This window comes from Camelina sativa, chromosome 2 (genome assembly GCF_030686135.1).
Source record: "Camelina sativa cultivar CO46 ecotype springtype chromosome 2, ASM3068613v1".
In the NCBI taxonomy this organism is placed as follows: Eukaryota; Viridiplantae; Streptophyta; class Magnoliopsida; order Brassicales; family Brassicaceae; genus Camelina; species Camelina sativa.
The window spans coordinates 15,439,017-15,454,471 of NC_141881.1; the positions used below are offsets into that span (position 1 = coordinate 15,439,017).

Consider the following 15,455-nt stretch of genomic DNA (forward strand, 5'->3'; position numbering starts at 1 on the left):
CTCAACTTGAAGCCTTATTTGCTAAAGTTGCTGTGAAAATAATAATATAGATTAGTTTATCCAATTGTGTACATTTTCTCATTTAATTAAAAATATACATTTTTTTACTTTGTAAATGGAAATAGACTCATTCTTTAAGATAAAAGATTTTAATGTTACTAGCAAATATTTTAACTATTTTTCTTTTCTTTTTTTAAATTAAGAGGACTGATGATCAGTGGGTTTCAAGCATTTATCCATTAAGTCATACTTGGAAAAGAAGTAACATATTTTTCCTGATTTAATAGAAAAGAAGGAAAATGAAGTAGCAATTGATGAAATAATCAATAGCTTTGACGACGGTCAAAGAATGTGTTTCGTGGTATCACCGATTGAAGATCTCATTCATGCCGACCCTGCATGCAATAACTTGTAGAACTTGACACTATCGACAGCTTTGGCTTTGAATCATTTGACAAAAGCGATAACCGTACCATGTGGATGGATATTGATATTAATACTATAGTTTTGATGATCGGTTGAATCGTATGCTACTATATGATGTCAATCGTCGAGACTATAGTGTTAATAGCAATATAAGTGCCATATACTAAATTTATGATCAACTGTCATATACAAAAATCGAATACAATTGTTTTAAGCAAATGAGTTTATATGGAAAACATGCAACTTAATCTAAAACTGAACTTCATGAACCACTTTCTAATTAAAATAATCAATAATTATATAAAGTTGTTGATTAGTGCCAAAAATATATGTGTGTGACGTTTAAACTTGAAAGACAAAACGAAAATGATCAACTAATAAATATCACTAGATTAGGATCCGTGCTAGAGCATAGGTTGAAATTCATTTTATTTCAATTGCACTTTTTATATAAAATATAATTAATGTGATTATTTAAATATATTTTTGGACAATATGTGGTTGTCTATAACCGTACCCGTGCTTGTACACGGTTAAAATCTAGTGATTAAAATTAACTCATGCTCTAACACTTTGGTAACTGAAAATTTCTCAATGATTTTCTAATTCTTTTTGTGAGAACATTCTTAAATTTCGTAACATTCTCCTTCTTCATCTCTGCTTTGATTTTGTTACCTTGTATAAAGAAGTATAATCGGAAACCACTCTTAATCTGCGGAAGAGTGATTAAGTTTTTGAGATTTTGTTACCTATATATGGTTAATTAAATATTCTTTGGAGATTTGATGAAATTCTTTCGATATTCTTTTTAAAAGGATCTTAAATCGAGATTTAATTAATGGTTACAACTCATATAACCTATATAACCTACAACCTATCAAATATTAAATAATTAATTCTATAACTTATATTATATAGTTTATAAAAAAAAGTTGTGTACTTCCGAATTATACAGGGTATAATATATTGAACCACGTACTCTTAGTATAATTCAAGCAAACGTCACGTTTTTTCTATCTAACCAAACCATTCATTAATTCTATTATCTGATTACCCATTTTACTATCATGAAATATATATATATATATATATATATATATATATATATATATATATATATTTCATTGCACTAATATAGTTTAAAGGTTTAGTTCGTTTGTAACTTAGAAGGGCTTTAATCTTTACATGAAGTTCGAAATTAGAGATTAAACAATATATATATATATATATATATATATATATATTAGTGCAATGATATTAATCATACTGTTATAAATCGTTATTGTGTCATCTCTATCCTTTCTTGCTGTACATTAATATATAGATTGTGTACTCTAGTCTCTACTCTCTATGTATACCTTGAGATGGAATAAGAAAAAGCACCTAATTTCATAATTAATTAGATCATCGATGCTCATAGGACGAGACTCTCGATGGTATTATATCGAAACTAGACTAGTAGATATACTAGAGATGAACGATGAAAAAAAAATGGTTCAAATATATGTGCTTTTTAGCTTTCTAGAATGTAGTTTGAGCTGAAAGTAAAAGATTGTTTGAACAAAAGAACTTGTCGATAATGATGATAATGTGGTTTGTTGAAACAAATAAATAATACGTGAAAAGATGAAGAAATAAACAAAGTAAAGAGTGAGTAGTGAACAGTTGCGTAAGAGTCCCATCACACTTGATGATGCACTCTCACTTCGCGTGCTTCTTCCTTTTTCCACTTTTTTTTGTCGTCAACAGTACTTTTATATTTCACAACGTTCAACATACATTAATTGTTCCAAGAGATTACAAAATTTAACTTCCTTATCCTAGCATCTTTAGCCAGACCATCAGCGACACCATTTACAATACGTGAGATTTTAACAAACTTTATGGTTTCATACGATGAGGCAATGGTCTCAATGTCCTTCAATTGGGTTGTGATGAGGGACTGGTCCCGATCTTGAGATTTATGTCTGTAGGTAAGAATGTGAGATACCTTATACAAGGTTTCAGAATCTCCACAGAAGGTGACATTGTTATAGCCCAGTCTGTTGAGATGAAGAACTGCCCATTTTAAAGCTTCAGCTTCTACTTCAAGGGGTGTACTCATTAGGCTGATGGACGCCATACCCCGCAGTATTAATTGTGCATTTTTGTCATATAATACCCAAGCGACCCCTGCAGAATCATTTGTCACCAAAACAGCAATAATCTTTGGCACTCTGTATAATAGAATTTCTGGATGTAGATAGTTCCGAAGACTGTTGCTGCTTATAGGCACGAACTTGCTGATCCTATGTCTTTTCTTGGCTAGTTTGAAAACTTTCTTTCCATTGCTGAATATCGATGACAGCCTTGTTGATAATATCGGGAATGGACCACATTTTATTGTTGAAGATCATGTCATTCCTCATCTTCCAAATTCGCCAACCAATGAAAGGGAATAAACTTACCTCCTTCCCTTGGTTCTTACTTAAATTCAGCAATAGGTCGATGTTCTGTTTTATAGATGTGGAGAAGAAGATGAAACCTGTACTGTGGTTATTGGTTGCAAGGTTCCAAATCTCTTTACTTACCCTACATTGGAAAAGAAGGTGATTGAGGTCTTCTGGTGCTTCACCGCATCGCTGACATGTATCGTCGATCACCATTTTCCTCTTCTTTAAGTTTGTTGCAGTTGGCAGAGCATTGTGAAGACATCTCCACCAGAAATGCTTAAGTTTCTGAGGCATATTGTATTTCCAAATTTTTGTAAAAGATGTGACCTCAGAGGAATTAGCTTAAGTGTTAACAAGAGGCGATGTATCAAATGAAAGCTTACGCTGGAGGTGATATCCTGATTTAACTGAGTATAATCCGTTCTTTGTATGAATCCAAGCAATGGCATTGTCTGCTCCTGTTATAGAGGGTCTAAGCTGCCTAATATATGGGATGTCATCAGGGTGCATGATTTGTTGGAGCAGCGTTACGTTCCAACTACCCTGAAATAACAGATCAGTAACTTTTAAGTTGGGGTAGATAAGGGCTCCAGGTCCTCTCGCTGGCCGTGGTGGGTTATGGGGAAGCCACTGATCATGCCAAACATTTATTGTTTTCCCATTGCCCACTATATGTTTAATGCCTTGAGAGATCAGATGAATACCTTGGGAAATACTTTTCCAAGCATAGCTGGAGTTTGATTTGCATATTGATGTTAGAAGGCTCCTCTTAGGATAATATTTTGCTTCGAAAACTCTTGCCAGGAGAGAATTTGGTTGTTGGAGAATTCACCAACTTTGTTTAGCGAGCAGAGCAATGTTGAAATCCTTAAGATCTCTAATTGCCAAACCACCAATATCTTTTGGGTCAGTTATCTTACTCCATGCTATCCAAGGGATTTTATGTTTGTCCTTATTGCTAGACCACCAAAATTGTCTCATTGCTCTTGTGATCTGACTGATTATTCTTTGGGGTAAGAGAAAGCAGGACATGCTGTATGTTGGGATTGCAGTAACTATTGACTTCAGGAGAACCTCTTTGCCTGCGGGAGAAAGAAGTTTAGTGTACCAACTTTCCATTTTTGATCAATTCTTTGAGCTAGATATGAAAAAGTATTTGCTTTATTTCATCCAATGAACTCAGGTAGACCCAAATATCGACCAAAACCTTCAGTTTTGTGGATTTTGAGAATATCATTAATCTCATTTCTTGTTTTTGAGTCAATACCTTTGCCAAATGTGAGAGCCGATTTTTGGAAGTTTACGCTCTGACCTGATGCTTTCTCATATTGTTGAAGGATGTGTAGGAGAGTCGTACATTCATCCAACGAGGCTTTGCAGAACATAAAGGAATCATCTGCAAAAAGCAATGAGAAATTGCAGGTCCGTTTCTACTTGCCTTAAAGCCATAGAGCCTTTGTTTCTGAATATTTTCTTGGATTAGAGCGGACAAAGCTTCAGTGCATAACAAATATATATAAGGTGAAATAGGGTCACCTTGTCGTATACTTCGTTAAATATTTTATTTTCTTTTTTATTAATTGTTTCAAAATTTCTGTACTTTGTCGTCCTTTCTTTTTGTTTATAGCTATTTTTGTTTTGTTGCTTAATGGTTTTATTTATATAAAGTAAAACTGAATACATAAAATTAGTAGTAAACAACACAAATTAAACCCAAGCCATATATGTAGTAAAGAGTTAATAAAATTGGACTAAACCTTAACATCCCCTATTTAATATTTTGGAAGTACACAACTTCTTTTTGGTATACTATATAATAGTTATAAATTATAAAGTTATAGACTTATAGTTATTATTTGATTAATTAGTTGGTTATAAAATATGTTATATAGGTTAGCTTCCTAATTTATACCGAGATATTGCTATCTTATTATATAAAGTTGGATTTTGAAAGTTAGCCATTAACAGGATTTTGACACGTGTTAAGTTATTAATCTGAGATTTTGACATGTGTAAAAATTAATATTTAATAGGATAAATTTGAGATAATGACAAAAAACAAAAAAAATTGTTTAAACAATATTAATAATAAAAAAGTTAATTATCAAAAAATTACAAAAAATGAACAGTTTTTTAAAAAAAATAATGATAAGGAGATTATATGTTTCATAAAATTCAAAATTATAACACTATTTACTTATTTTTAATTTTAAGTTATTAATTAAAAAATAGAAAATAGATTAAGAAAAATGTACAGTTAATTATTAATTCTAAATAATGTATATACTCACTTCTACATAAACATAAATCGTCTCACATTTTTCATCTAACAAAATAATTTATTCAAAAACACTGCTTAAAACTTTGTTCTATTGGTAAAAACATTTTAATGAAAAGGTAAATTTTTCTTATTTTTTTAAACCAATACTTTTTTCCTTTTTCCATTTTGGAATAGGTAAGAGATTAATATGTTGACCCAAACAAAAATGTAAGATTAATATATGCGTCTTCTTTTTCTAATACTCTATTTTGAATTTTATTGTAGTGTTTTTAGATTTTTTTATTAATTTATTTTTTCATCACTGATTTGAGATTCATATATTATCGTGCTTATAATTTTCTATTATATCTTTAATTATGTCAAATTATTTTTCTTCTAATTTTTCAACCTTAATTGGTTGGTCATAGACCTTTTTTTATGAAAACGTAGTTGTTACCATTCATTCAATCCCAAAGGAATATAAAGAGTAGAACCTCATCAACCTAATGGTTGGATAAAATAGGCTAATCAAACACAAGCTTACAACAAACATAGATAGATGGATTGAAAAAACATAAACCGTTTTTGATAGATCCATAGGAGCTCGGAGATAGAGGCTACATAATGATGTGTTAAAGACACTTCCACAAATACATTGAGAAATATAGCATTAGTTACTATCAAAAGATTTTGTGACGTTGGAAAAGGGCTTTTAGTTTTATTGGTTGTCGGAGCATGCTACTTTGAGATAGCTAAAAGACGTGAACATGTTCTCTCCACACATGAGTAAGGCAGAGCCAAGGTTCTCTTCATGGTGGAAGAGGTTGGACGCCTGCAAGGTTATCTCCCCAAAGGAGGAAGGCGGAGCTACGGTTCCCTTCATGGTGGAGGAGGTTGGACAAAAGGTTCTCTCCATAAGGGAGGAAGGCGGAGCCAAGGTTCTCTCTATGGTTGGTCATACACTATTGTGTGATACATCATTTATTAGTATACTATGTAATATACTTTTATTTGAGAATTTTCTTGAAACGACAACTTTAGTGATTAAAGAAACTATGCAAAAGTGAAGATAAATAGACGTATAATAGTTGGCTTAATGTGTTTATATAATATTTTCCTAGGTGGTGGTAAAAAATATATTTGTAACATACAATATACTTAGATGTAAAAAAATACACCTAATGGTTGGATAAAATAGGCTAATCATACAAAAGCTTTCAACAAACATAAATAGATAGATTGGAAAACTATAAACTGTTTTTGATAGATCCATAGGAGCTCGGAGATAGAGGCTACGTACATCATGATGTGTCAAAGACACTTCCATGAATACATTAGGAAATTTAACATTAGTTACTATCAAAAAATTTTGTGACATTGGAAAAGGGCTTTTAGTTTCATTGGTTGCCGGAGCATGCCACTTTGAGATAGCTAAAAGACGTAAACATGTTCTCTCCACACATGAGCAGGGCAAAGCCAAGGTTCTATCGATGGTGGAGCAGGTCGGACGCATGCAAAGGTTATCTTCCCAAGAGAGGAAGGTGGAGTCATGGTTCTCTTCATGGTGGAGGATGTTGGACACATGATTCTCTCCATAAGGGAGGAGGGCGGAGCCGAGGTTATCTCCATGGTTGGTCATACACTATTGTGATGATACATCATTGATAAGTATATTATGTAATATATTCTTTATTCGAAAAGTTTCTTGAACCAATAATTTTAGTGATTAAAGAAACTATGCAAAAGCTAAAATAAATAGACATATAATAGTTGATGTAATGTGTTTATTTATTTTTATTTTTTTTTTCAACCACACATTAATAAATTAAAAGAGAACTCCGAAGTTGGTTGCCCAAACCGGAGAAAAAGAGTTTACAAAAGAAATTTCAGAAACTAAAGTTCTCGAGGAACGGGCTAAACAATCTGCCCTTGCATTAGACTCACGAGGGATTCTGTCCAGAACGAAGGAAGGGAAAGATGATCTGATCATAGAAAATTCCTCCAGAAGGATCGAGAAAGCGGGCCAGTCATCGGGCTTCTGCACCATCGCGAGTAACTCTGCACAGTCTGTCTCAAAAGCTTGACAATCCACCCCTGCCGCCAATAAAGACTCCATAGCCCATATCAGAGCTTGAAGCTCCACATGTAAGGGAGTAAGGCCGCGTCGCTGACTCCGGGGTCCCAGAAGAAGCGTCAAACCATCACCACTGCAAAACCACCACCCCTAAACCTGGAAAGCATCCGAACTTTTCCTAGGTAGTTTATATAGATATTTTTCTAGGTAGTGATAAAAAATATATTTGTAACATACAATATACTTTTAACGGTAACAGAAACCAAAAATTTGTAAATGAATATAAATCAGTATATTATAGAAAAAAATATTTTTTTATAAATAACGTACAACAAATTTTAATATATTTTTGTTAAATTTAATCTTATTTACAAAAGTTTAAAATCCGCACATCGAGCAGGTCCTTATTTAGTAAAAATATAAAGAGAATATCTCAAAAAATAAGACAACTTAAAAATATAAAATATTTAACAACCATATACTGTTAGACCATATATATTGTTAGGCAATTAAAGAAAATAAATATAATAAAATTTCAGAAATTAATCATCCTTCAATACAAAATAAGATCTTACCTAACACCCTTCCAAACTTTTAGTATAAATCATTGACATCTCTATTCACCTAAATATACTATATTCATACCAAAAAAAAAATTTGTTCAGTCTATAAAATATTCAAGTTTTAGTAATATTATTTTTTTAAAAAATATCTATTCAACTAAAATTTTGACTGAGTATCGGATCAAAATTTAAATATTTAAATTCAATTCATATATATTTTTTTGTTGAATATAAACTTTTTAAATAAATTAATTTGAAATATTTTAAATTGGTTTAATTTGATATTTTTAAGAATATCATAAATATATGATAGATCAAAAAGTTACAAATTATAATTACTCTAATTTGATTTGTTATAACATGGGTCAATAATATGTTACTATAATATGAAAGAATTCTAAGAAATATAATTTCTTGCTAGAGTACGGGCTGAATTTCAAAAAATATAATTTTTTGGATTAAATTAAAGTTTGGAATAATGTTGTTTGGTAGGCTTTCTTGGATTAAATTAAATATGTTAATGAAACGACGATCGCATCAAACAGTCATGTCGAGAAACGGACCGGTGGTATAGAAAACGATTGCTAAGAGGTTCCTGATGATGACGTTGGACAGATTAAACGAGGCTTTGACTACGCCGTCTGGGGGATAGATTTCGCATGTGCCAGCCGGAAGATTAACTACGACACCGCAAATATCGGGGCGAAACAAAGCAGCCTGTAAGGCGTTTAGCACGAAGGTAAACGTACCGTTCAGATTGGTCACTGTTTGAGCAAGGGGTGTGCTTGATCCGGCACATACTAAGAGTACTGTGGCATTGGAGACAGGTGGTGCGTTTCGATCTCCGGTAAGGCTGTATGTCACGTCACCACGGATGTTGACTTGACCAATTTCGAGGCCGGGGAGTGATAAGCTCTGGGATAAGGAAGAGAGTGACGCCACGATAAGTATGAATAGGAGAAAAATAATTGATTTTGCCATCTTTGATTTTTTGTTTTATTCAATAGTAGTATGATTAGATTAGGATCCGTGCTAGAGTACGGGTTAAAATTTCTTTTATTTATATTATAATTTTAGAATAAAATATAATTTATATGATTGTTTTTAAAAGTTTTTTTGAATAAAGCATTATGCAATAAAATCATATGCTAAATATGATGGCTTGAAAAAAACACCTATTTTGTAATTATATGTATTTTAAATGGTTATATTTGTTGTTTGTTTTTATTTTAATTTTTGAATATGTTTGATGAAAGTTTTTTAATATGATCCGTGCTTAGATGAGATTTTATTTTCAACTACAAAATCACGATTAAATGTGATAAATTACCAAGATTTTATTCATTTTTACGTCTATCAGTATATTTTTTATGTCTAACAATATATATTTTATAACAATACATAGAATACTAAAGATTTTATTTTGGAAATTGTATAAATCATTGAAATATTCTCTTTAAGAAGATTCTTTGGGATATTCTTAAGTGTATTCATATAGCTCACAAATTGACCAATTAATATATAACATTTTTTTGTAATTAACCTATATTTAGTCTATAACCTATTTTGTAACTAACTTATAAAAATTATATAGTCTACAAAAAAGGTTGTGTACTTCTATTTTATTATACAGGAGATTTAAAGGTGTTGTGTGTGGCAAATAAAGCATTAAGAGACGGTATTTATAATCGGATTAATCATATACTGCATCTCGTATTAATTTCAAAGTCTTTATTTTCTTGCCATTTGAAAAAACGTTTGTATTAATTATTAGACACGTACGTAAAAAACATACACAATGTTGTTACGGGTCGCATTTACTTTTATAATTTTTAACATCTCTTTTTTTTTTTAACATGCTCTACTTTTTTGTTGTATTTTACTTAATATAAATAATAAATGTCATATATATACAACAAAATTAGTAGAACATCCTGTGCGAAAATGTTATACATGAAACTTATTATACCTTCTTTAGTTTTACTAAAGTGATCACAAGCAATATGAATATTTATATATTATTGTATAAGAAAAGTATTTTTTTGAGGTTAATGTAGTCTGAGTTTATTGCTTGCACGAAGGGATGATGTGACTAAGTAACTGAACTTGAATTGCATTAAAAAGGCGTAAGAAATGAACTGGGGAGATGTGTTAGTTTAATTCAGCTTTGGTTTGCTAATTCATGCAAACATTTAAGGATTCTCCTTGTTTTTTATTCTTTTCTTGGCAAGGTTTCTCCTTTTGGCTGGTGAAGCAATCTTTTTGTAATTTGTTACAAACTTATTCACTTCTTAATGATAATTACATGGTTTTTAAAATAAAATAAAAAAACATGAATGATGGTGTAGTACAGTAGTAGATATCTGTGGGTTAGAAAGCTATCTTTGGTTTTAATTAGGCGATGAAAATTAGCCATCTTCAAACGTATACGCAAAATAGAATAAAAATTAAAAATAATATGGTATGGTCATACTACCAAATAGTCCATAGTATCTTTTCATTCTTATCTATTTACTACTCTGCTCTTTGATAGTATGGCCATCTACCAACTAGTCCATGGACAACGGAGCTGAAAAGTTTCACATTTTTTACATTTGCTCTCAATATTACTTACTAACTAGGTTACTAGAGCTATACAATAATTTTTATGGGCTCTTTTTAGCCCAAATAAAATCCGATGAACACTACAATAAACTCTCTGATTTGGTATTTTAAGAAATAAAAATATTAGAAAATTAAAAGCTAACTTATGTAATAGGTCAATGATGGTATCATCGCATGAGCAGTTTGAAAGAATCTTGTTGTTATTGCATTTACATTTAAATAGTAAGCATTTGCATTTACGCCACTATAGCCAACTGAAAACATAAAATTGAACTTTGTTTTCATAAACAGTAGTATAAAGTTATATATATATATACTCCGGTCAAGTTTTCTTCAAAATTAGGTTTTCTTTTTCTTCAAAGAATAACAGTGCAAATGTTAGACTTTCTTCGTGTTGTTATAATGTCAATATATACTTTACCTTTTCCTTTAATTTTAATCATGTATAGTTATGTGAATCGGGGATAAAGGAGAGGTGAAATGGAATAGTGACACGCCAATGATTTGAAAGCGCCGAATCATATCATAGTTCATTGGTCTACCAGTATTGATATTTGTCAAATTCAAATCATTAAATATAGATATAGTTCTGATTATCTTTATTTGTCTCGAAAATAGTATTTGCAAACCATCCAAGAATATCTATAAAATTTTTTTTTGCGTATTATTATGTACATTAACATATAACACTTTATCCTCGTCGATAAAACCATTTTCTGTTAATTTTAACAAAAAAAAACTTTAATATAATGAAGAAACAAATGTTTAAAACAACTAAAAAGATAGTACAACACCATATATCATTTTTCAAAAAGTATTCTGATTTCCTGTACAATATAATATATATATATATATATATTGTACAATATAGTTTATTTCTTACATTCATCATAGCAAAATTTAATTTTCTTGATCTAGTTCTAATCAAAAAGAACTATAAACATTTAAAAAAATGAAAGTGATGGATCGATCTTTAATTTTCTCCATGTTATTATTTTAAAATTAGGATGGGATGTTTTTGTTGTTAACTGTTAGGAACATCTCTCTTTTTTACATTATCAGAAGACTTATAATTATGAGTAGAGTAAAACTGTTGTTTTTAAACCCAAAGAAATTATAGTTTTGCATGCGTAATAGATAATCTTTCTAGCCGCAAAGATAAATATGGAGTACTATTACGTTAATCAACAACACTTTTAGACCGATTAATGATTTGCTTGGTTTGGGTTCAAATTGCAAATAAGCGTGACGACAAATTAATCATTAGACGGTAATCTACATCAAACTTAATACTTGATCAAAACTGAATACTACTATCATCATGGATGTTACAACTTGTTTAACAAAAATAATATTCCCTCCATTTCATAATATAGGATGTTTTAGAGGTTTTTTTTTTCATAATATAAGATGTTTTCAACTTTTCAAATAACTTTTAGATTACTTTTATATTTTCTTATTATTTATTTTATGCAGTCTTGTTTATGCTTAGTTAAACTTTTTTAAAGTGGTTATTTCTTAATCTGCGTGCTTTCACTCAAGACATTTTATATTTTGAAACGGAGGAAGTGGTCTTTAAAAACTTAACAATTTTAAAATGGGGAGAGAATTAATCAAAAACTTCATGATAAATTAGCCGAAAACACTTAATAATAAAAATGTAGTCTACTCAAATCCCAATAAAAACAAAACATAATAACATTGTCAATTATTCATTGACTAGCTACATCTCTTGATAATGACTGATATGTTTGTCCTCGTCAATTATTCTAATGAATCGAAAGTAAATATTTTGAATCGAAAGTAAATATTTTGAGCCAAAGAAAAACATGATTACGTTTTAAAAGCTGAAAATTTAGTGGAGAGAAACAATCAATAGTTCTTCTTTCTTTTGTTTTTCTTATAATGCGGAGAGAAAATAAGAACGATCAAAATTTTTGGTGAAAATGGTTATTATTACTGTACAAAACACTAATATATGCATTGAACTTCAACTTTGGATGTATCTAGAAATTTGTATTCATTTCGTTTTGTCCTAATCTTGAGTTTCGTGTCCTTCTTAAAATGGTGGCTAATTAGTTGTTACTTTTTGTTTTACCACCTTTTGCAAATCAACAAGTTATACTTTACAATTTTCTACTCAAATTCTAGATTTTATGACTATGTGAATCATCCTTTTTTCCTAACTAAAAATTAACTTTCTGACACACAAAAATCTAAATTTGTATTTTATTTTTATACAAATGGAACAATTCTAGAATTTCAGAAAGATTATTCTCAAAAGTTATATGATTTAAAAAAAAAAAAAAAGTTAGTGACTTTAGTGCTTTGAACAATAAACTACAAAACAATGGATATTCCTTGTTTACTTTTTATAGATTTATACACCTCCTTTTAAAATCATTAACATGCCTTTAATTTTCCCGATTTAACCATAGTAAAATAGGATAAATTTGCTAACATATTTGCATAAAATTTTGAACAAAAAAAAAAAAAAAAAAAAAAATTGCATAAAATAAAATGGTGATAAAAACAGTCAAATAATTATACTATTATTTCCTACGCATGTTCTAATAGACAATACATCATCTAAAATAGCGTATTACTATTTAAATTTATAATTTTATTTTATGTATAAAATTATATAGTTGTTTTTTTTTGTAAAGTCCACGTATATAGTTTAACTAGAAATATATGTGGCATTTTATTAAATAATAATAATTATTTATATATAAATACAGATCACTGGAGCCACGTCTTCTTCTTCATCAGAGAGTCCAAAAACATCGGCCAGCTTAAACAAAAAAACAAACACTCTCTTCTCTTCTTCTTCTTCTCTCTCGATCTCTCCTCTCCTAAAAATCTTCAGATCTCCAAGTCGTAACCCAAATCCTCTCCGGAGAGAGACATGATTCCTTACGCCACAGTCGAAGAAGCATCCGTCGCACTCGGACGAAACCTCACTCGTCTTGAAACGCTCTGGTTCGATTACTCCGCCACGAAATCAGACTACTACCTCTACTGCCACAACATATTATTCCTGTTCGTCGTCTTCTCCCTCGTCCCTCTCCCTCTAGTCTTCGTCGAATTGGCTCGATCCGCTTCCGGCTGGTTCAATCGTTACAAGATCCAGCCTAAGGTTAATTACTCTTTCTCCGATATGTTCAAATGTTACAAAGACGTCATGTCCATGTTCATCCTCGTCGTTGGCCCTTTACAACTCGTCTCTTACCCTTCGATTCAGGTTAATTTCACAATCAAACACATCTGATTTGACAAATTTTGAAGGAATGATTCAAATCTGAATTTGATGGTTGGTAACAGATGATTGAGGTACGATCTGGGCTACCGTTACCAACGGTACCAGAGATGTTGGCACAGTTAGGAGTGTACTTTTTGATTGAAGACTACACTAACTACTGGGTGCATAGGTTCTTTCATAGTAAATGGGGATATGAAAAGATACATCATGTACATCATGAGTACACTGCTCCAATTGGGTATGCTGCACCTTATGCACATTGGGCTGAAGTGTTGCTTCTTGGTATCCCTACGTTTTTGGGACCAGCTATTGCTCCTGGTCACATGATTACTTTTTGGTTGTGGATTGCTTTAAGGCAAATTGAAGCTATTGAGACTCACAGTGGGTAAGGACTAAGGCAGGCGTGGGTTTGATACTTGATAGAATCAATTAACAAATCCTTTTCGCTTTACAGTTTTATAAAGTCATTTTCTTTATTATACATTAGTTAGTCTGTGTTATATTATATAGTATAAAGAGCTCAAGGTGAGTGTAGATCCAATAGTGGCTCACCTTTTTACAACTGGGGCTAAGTTAGGTATTAGGTTTACTTTTTAGGCTTTTTGAAGCTATTTGGGTTCGTTTTTGGAACTGGTTAGCTACCTTTTGATGAACAATTGATAGGCTCTTTTTTACTTTGATTAATTTAAGAGTAACCCAAAACATCTAATAGGGCAAAAGAGGGAACTAGGCTCCCCCTTACTCCCTTAGTGCTCTGTTATTTTTTTACTTTACACTCCTGTGAGAATGATTGCTAGTTTGAAATTTGGAAATGTAACTCAATTAATTGACTATAGAAGATGGTGTTACTAAAAGTAATACATATTTCACTTTGTTCTATTGCAGATATGATTTTCCATGGAGTCCAACAAAGTACATTCCTTTCTATGGTGGTGCTGAGTACCATGATTATCATCACTACGTTGGAGGACAAAGCCAAAGCAACTTTGCCTCAGTTTTCACTTATTGTGATTACATATATGGAACTGACAAGGTAAGTGTTCATCAAAAGTTTTAATCAAAATTCACTAACTGATTTCTACCAATTCAGACTGAATATATATATATATATATTTCAATATTTGTTTCCTGGATCAGGGCTATCGATTCCAAAAGAAGCTTCTTGAGCAGGTAAAAACTCTTGTCGATGGATGTCACTTGTTCCTTTGCTAAGACCTCAAAAATGATACTGTTTAACCGTGATTTTTATGTTATTACAGATCAAGGAGTCGTCCAAGAAGAGCAACAAGCATAACAGAGGAATCAAATCCGATTAGTAAAAAAACATGGAAGAAGATTTTAACCGGTAAAAGAAAATGCCAAAAACCACCTACTTCAAGTTACGTAGAGTGTCAGCTTCACGAAGAGAAAAAAAAGGGGGAGCAGTTTGAATTTTCGGGTGTGTCTTATGTCATCAGAGTTGTTACTAACTACCTAAGTTTTTTCCTAAGTACGCATGAAAAATGCTTCTGCTTCCGACATGTGGGTCATCTATGTATCAAGTGTGGTCGGGACTGGGTTTTGCTCTTTCTACCATTTTATTAATATTGTTTCGTCGTCTTAAAGAGGAAAGAAGATGTCATCAAACTAGCCATGTTTCCTTGTTTTTTTTTTTTCATATTACCTCTGTAAGAGAAACTTGTTCGCATTTTTCTATCTTCCTTTACAACTAGGTTAATAGTATAATATAGCTACGCATATCTCACTCAGTAAAACAACAAGCCCGTCTAGCTCAGTTGGTAGAGCGCAAGGCTCTTAACCTTGTGGTCGTGGGTTCGAGCCCCACGGTGGGCGA

At 31.3% G+C, this 15,455-nt stretch overlaps 2 protein-coding genes and 1 non-coding gene across 3 annotated transcripts; 2 read left to right on the plus strand and 1 right to left on the minus strand.

Moving 5' to 3' along the window:
• Positions 1-8,292: 8,292 nt before the first annotated feature.
• On the minus strand, positions 8,293-8,736 carry LOC147948669 (uncharacterized). The gene has a single exon (XM_087468094.1). It carries the CDS (start codon positions 8,734-8,736, stop codon positions 8,293-8,295), a length of 444 nt encoding a protein of 147 aa, XP_087324220.1.
• Positions 8,737-13,114: 4,378 nt separating this feature from the next.
• LOC104717801 (methylsterol monooxygenase 1-1) lies at positions 13,115-15,308 on the plus strand. The gene is made up of 5 exons (XM_010435433.3): positions 13,115-13,603; positions 13,684-14,006; positions 14,507-14,654; positions 14,759-14,791; positions 14,881-15,308. Exons 1-5 carry the CDS (start codon positions 13,268-13,270, stop codon positions 14,935-14,937), a joined length of 897 nt encoding a protein of 298 aa, XP_010433735.1. The 5' UTR covers positions 13,115-13,267; the 3' UTR covers positions 14,938-15,308.
• Positions 15,309-15,381: 73 nt separating this feature from the next.
• On the plus strand, positions 15,382-15,454 carry TRNAK-CUU (transfer RNA lysine (anticodon CUU)). The gene has a single exon. It is a non-coding gene; the product is annotated as a tRNA-Lys (tRNA).
• Position 15,455: the final 1 nt, after the last annotated feature.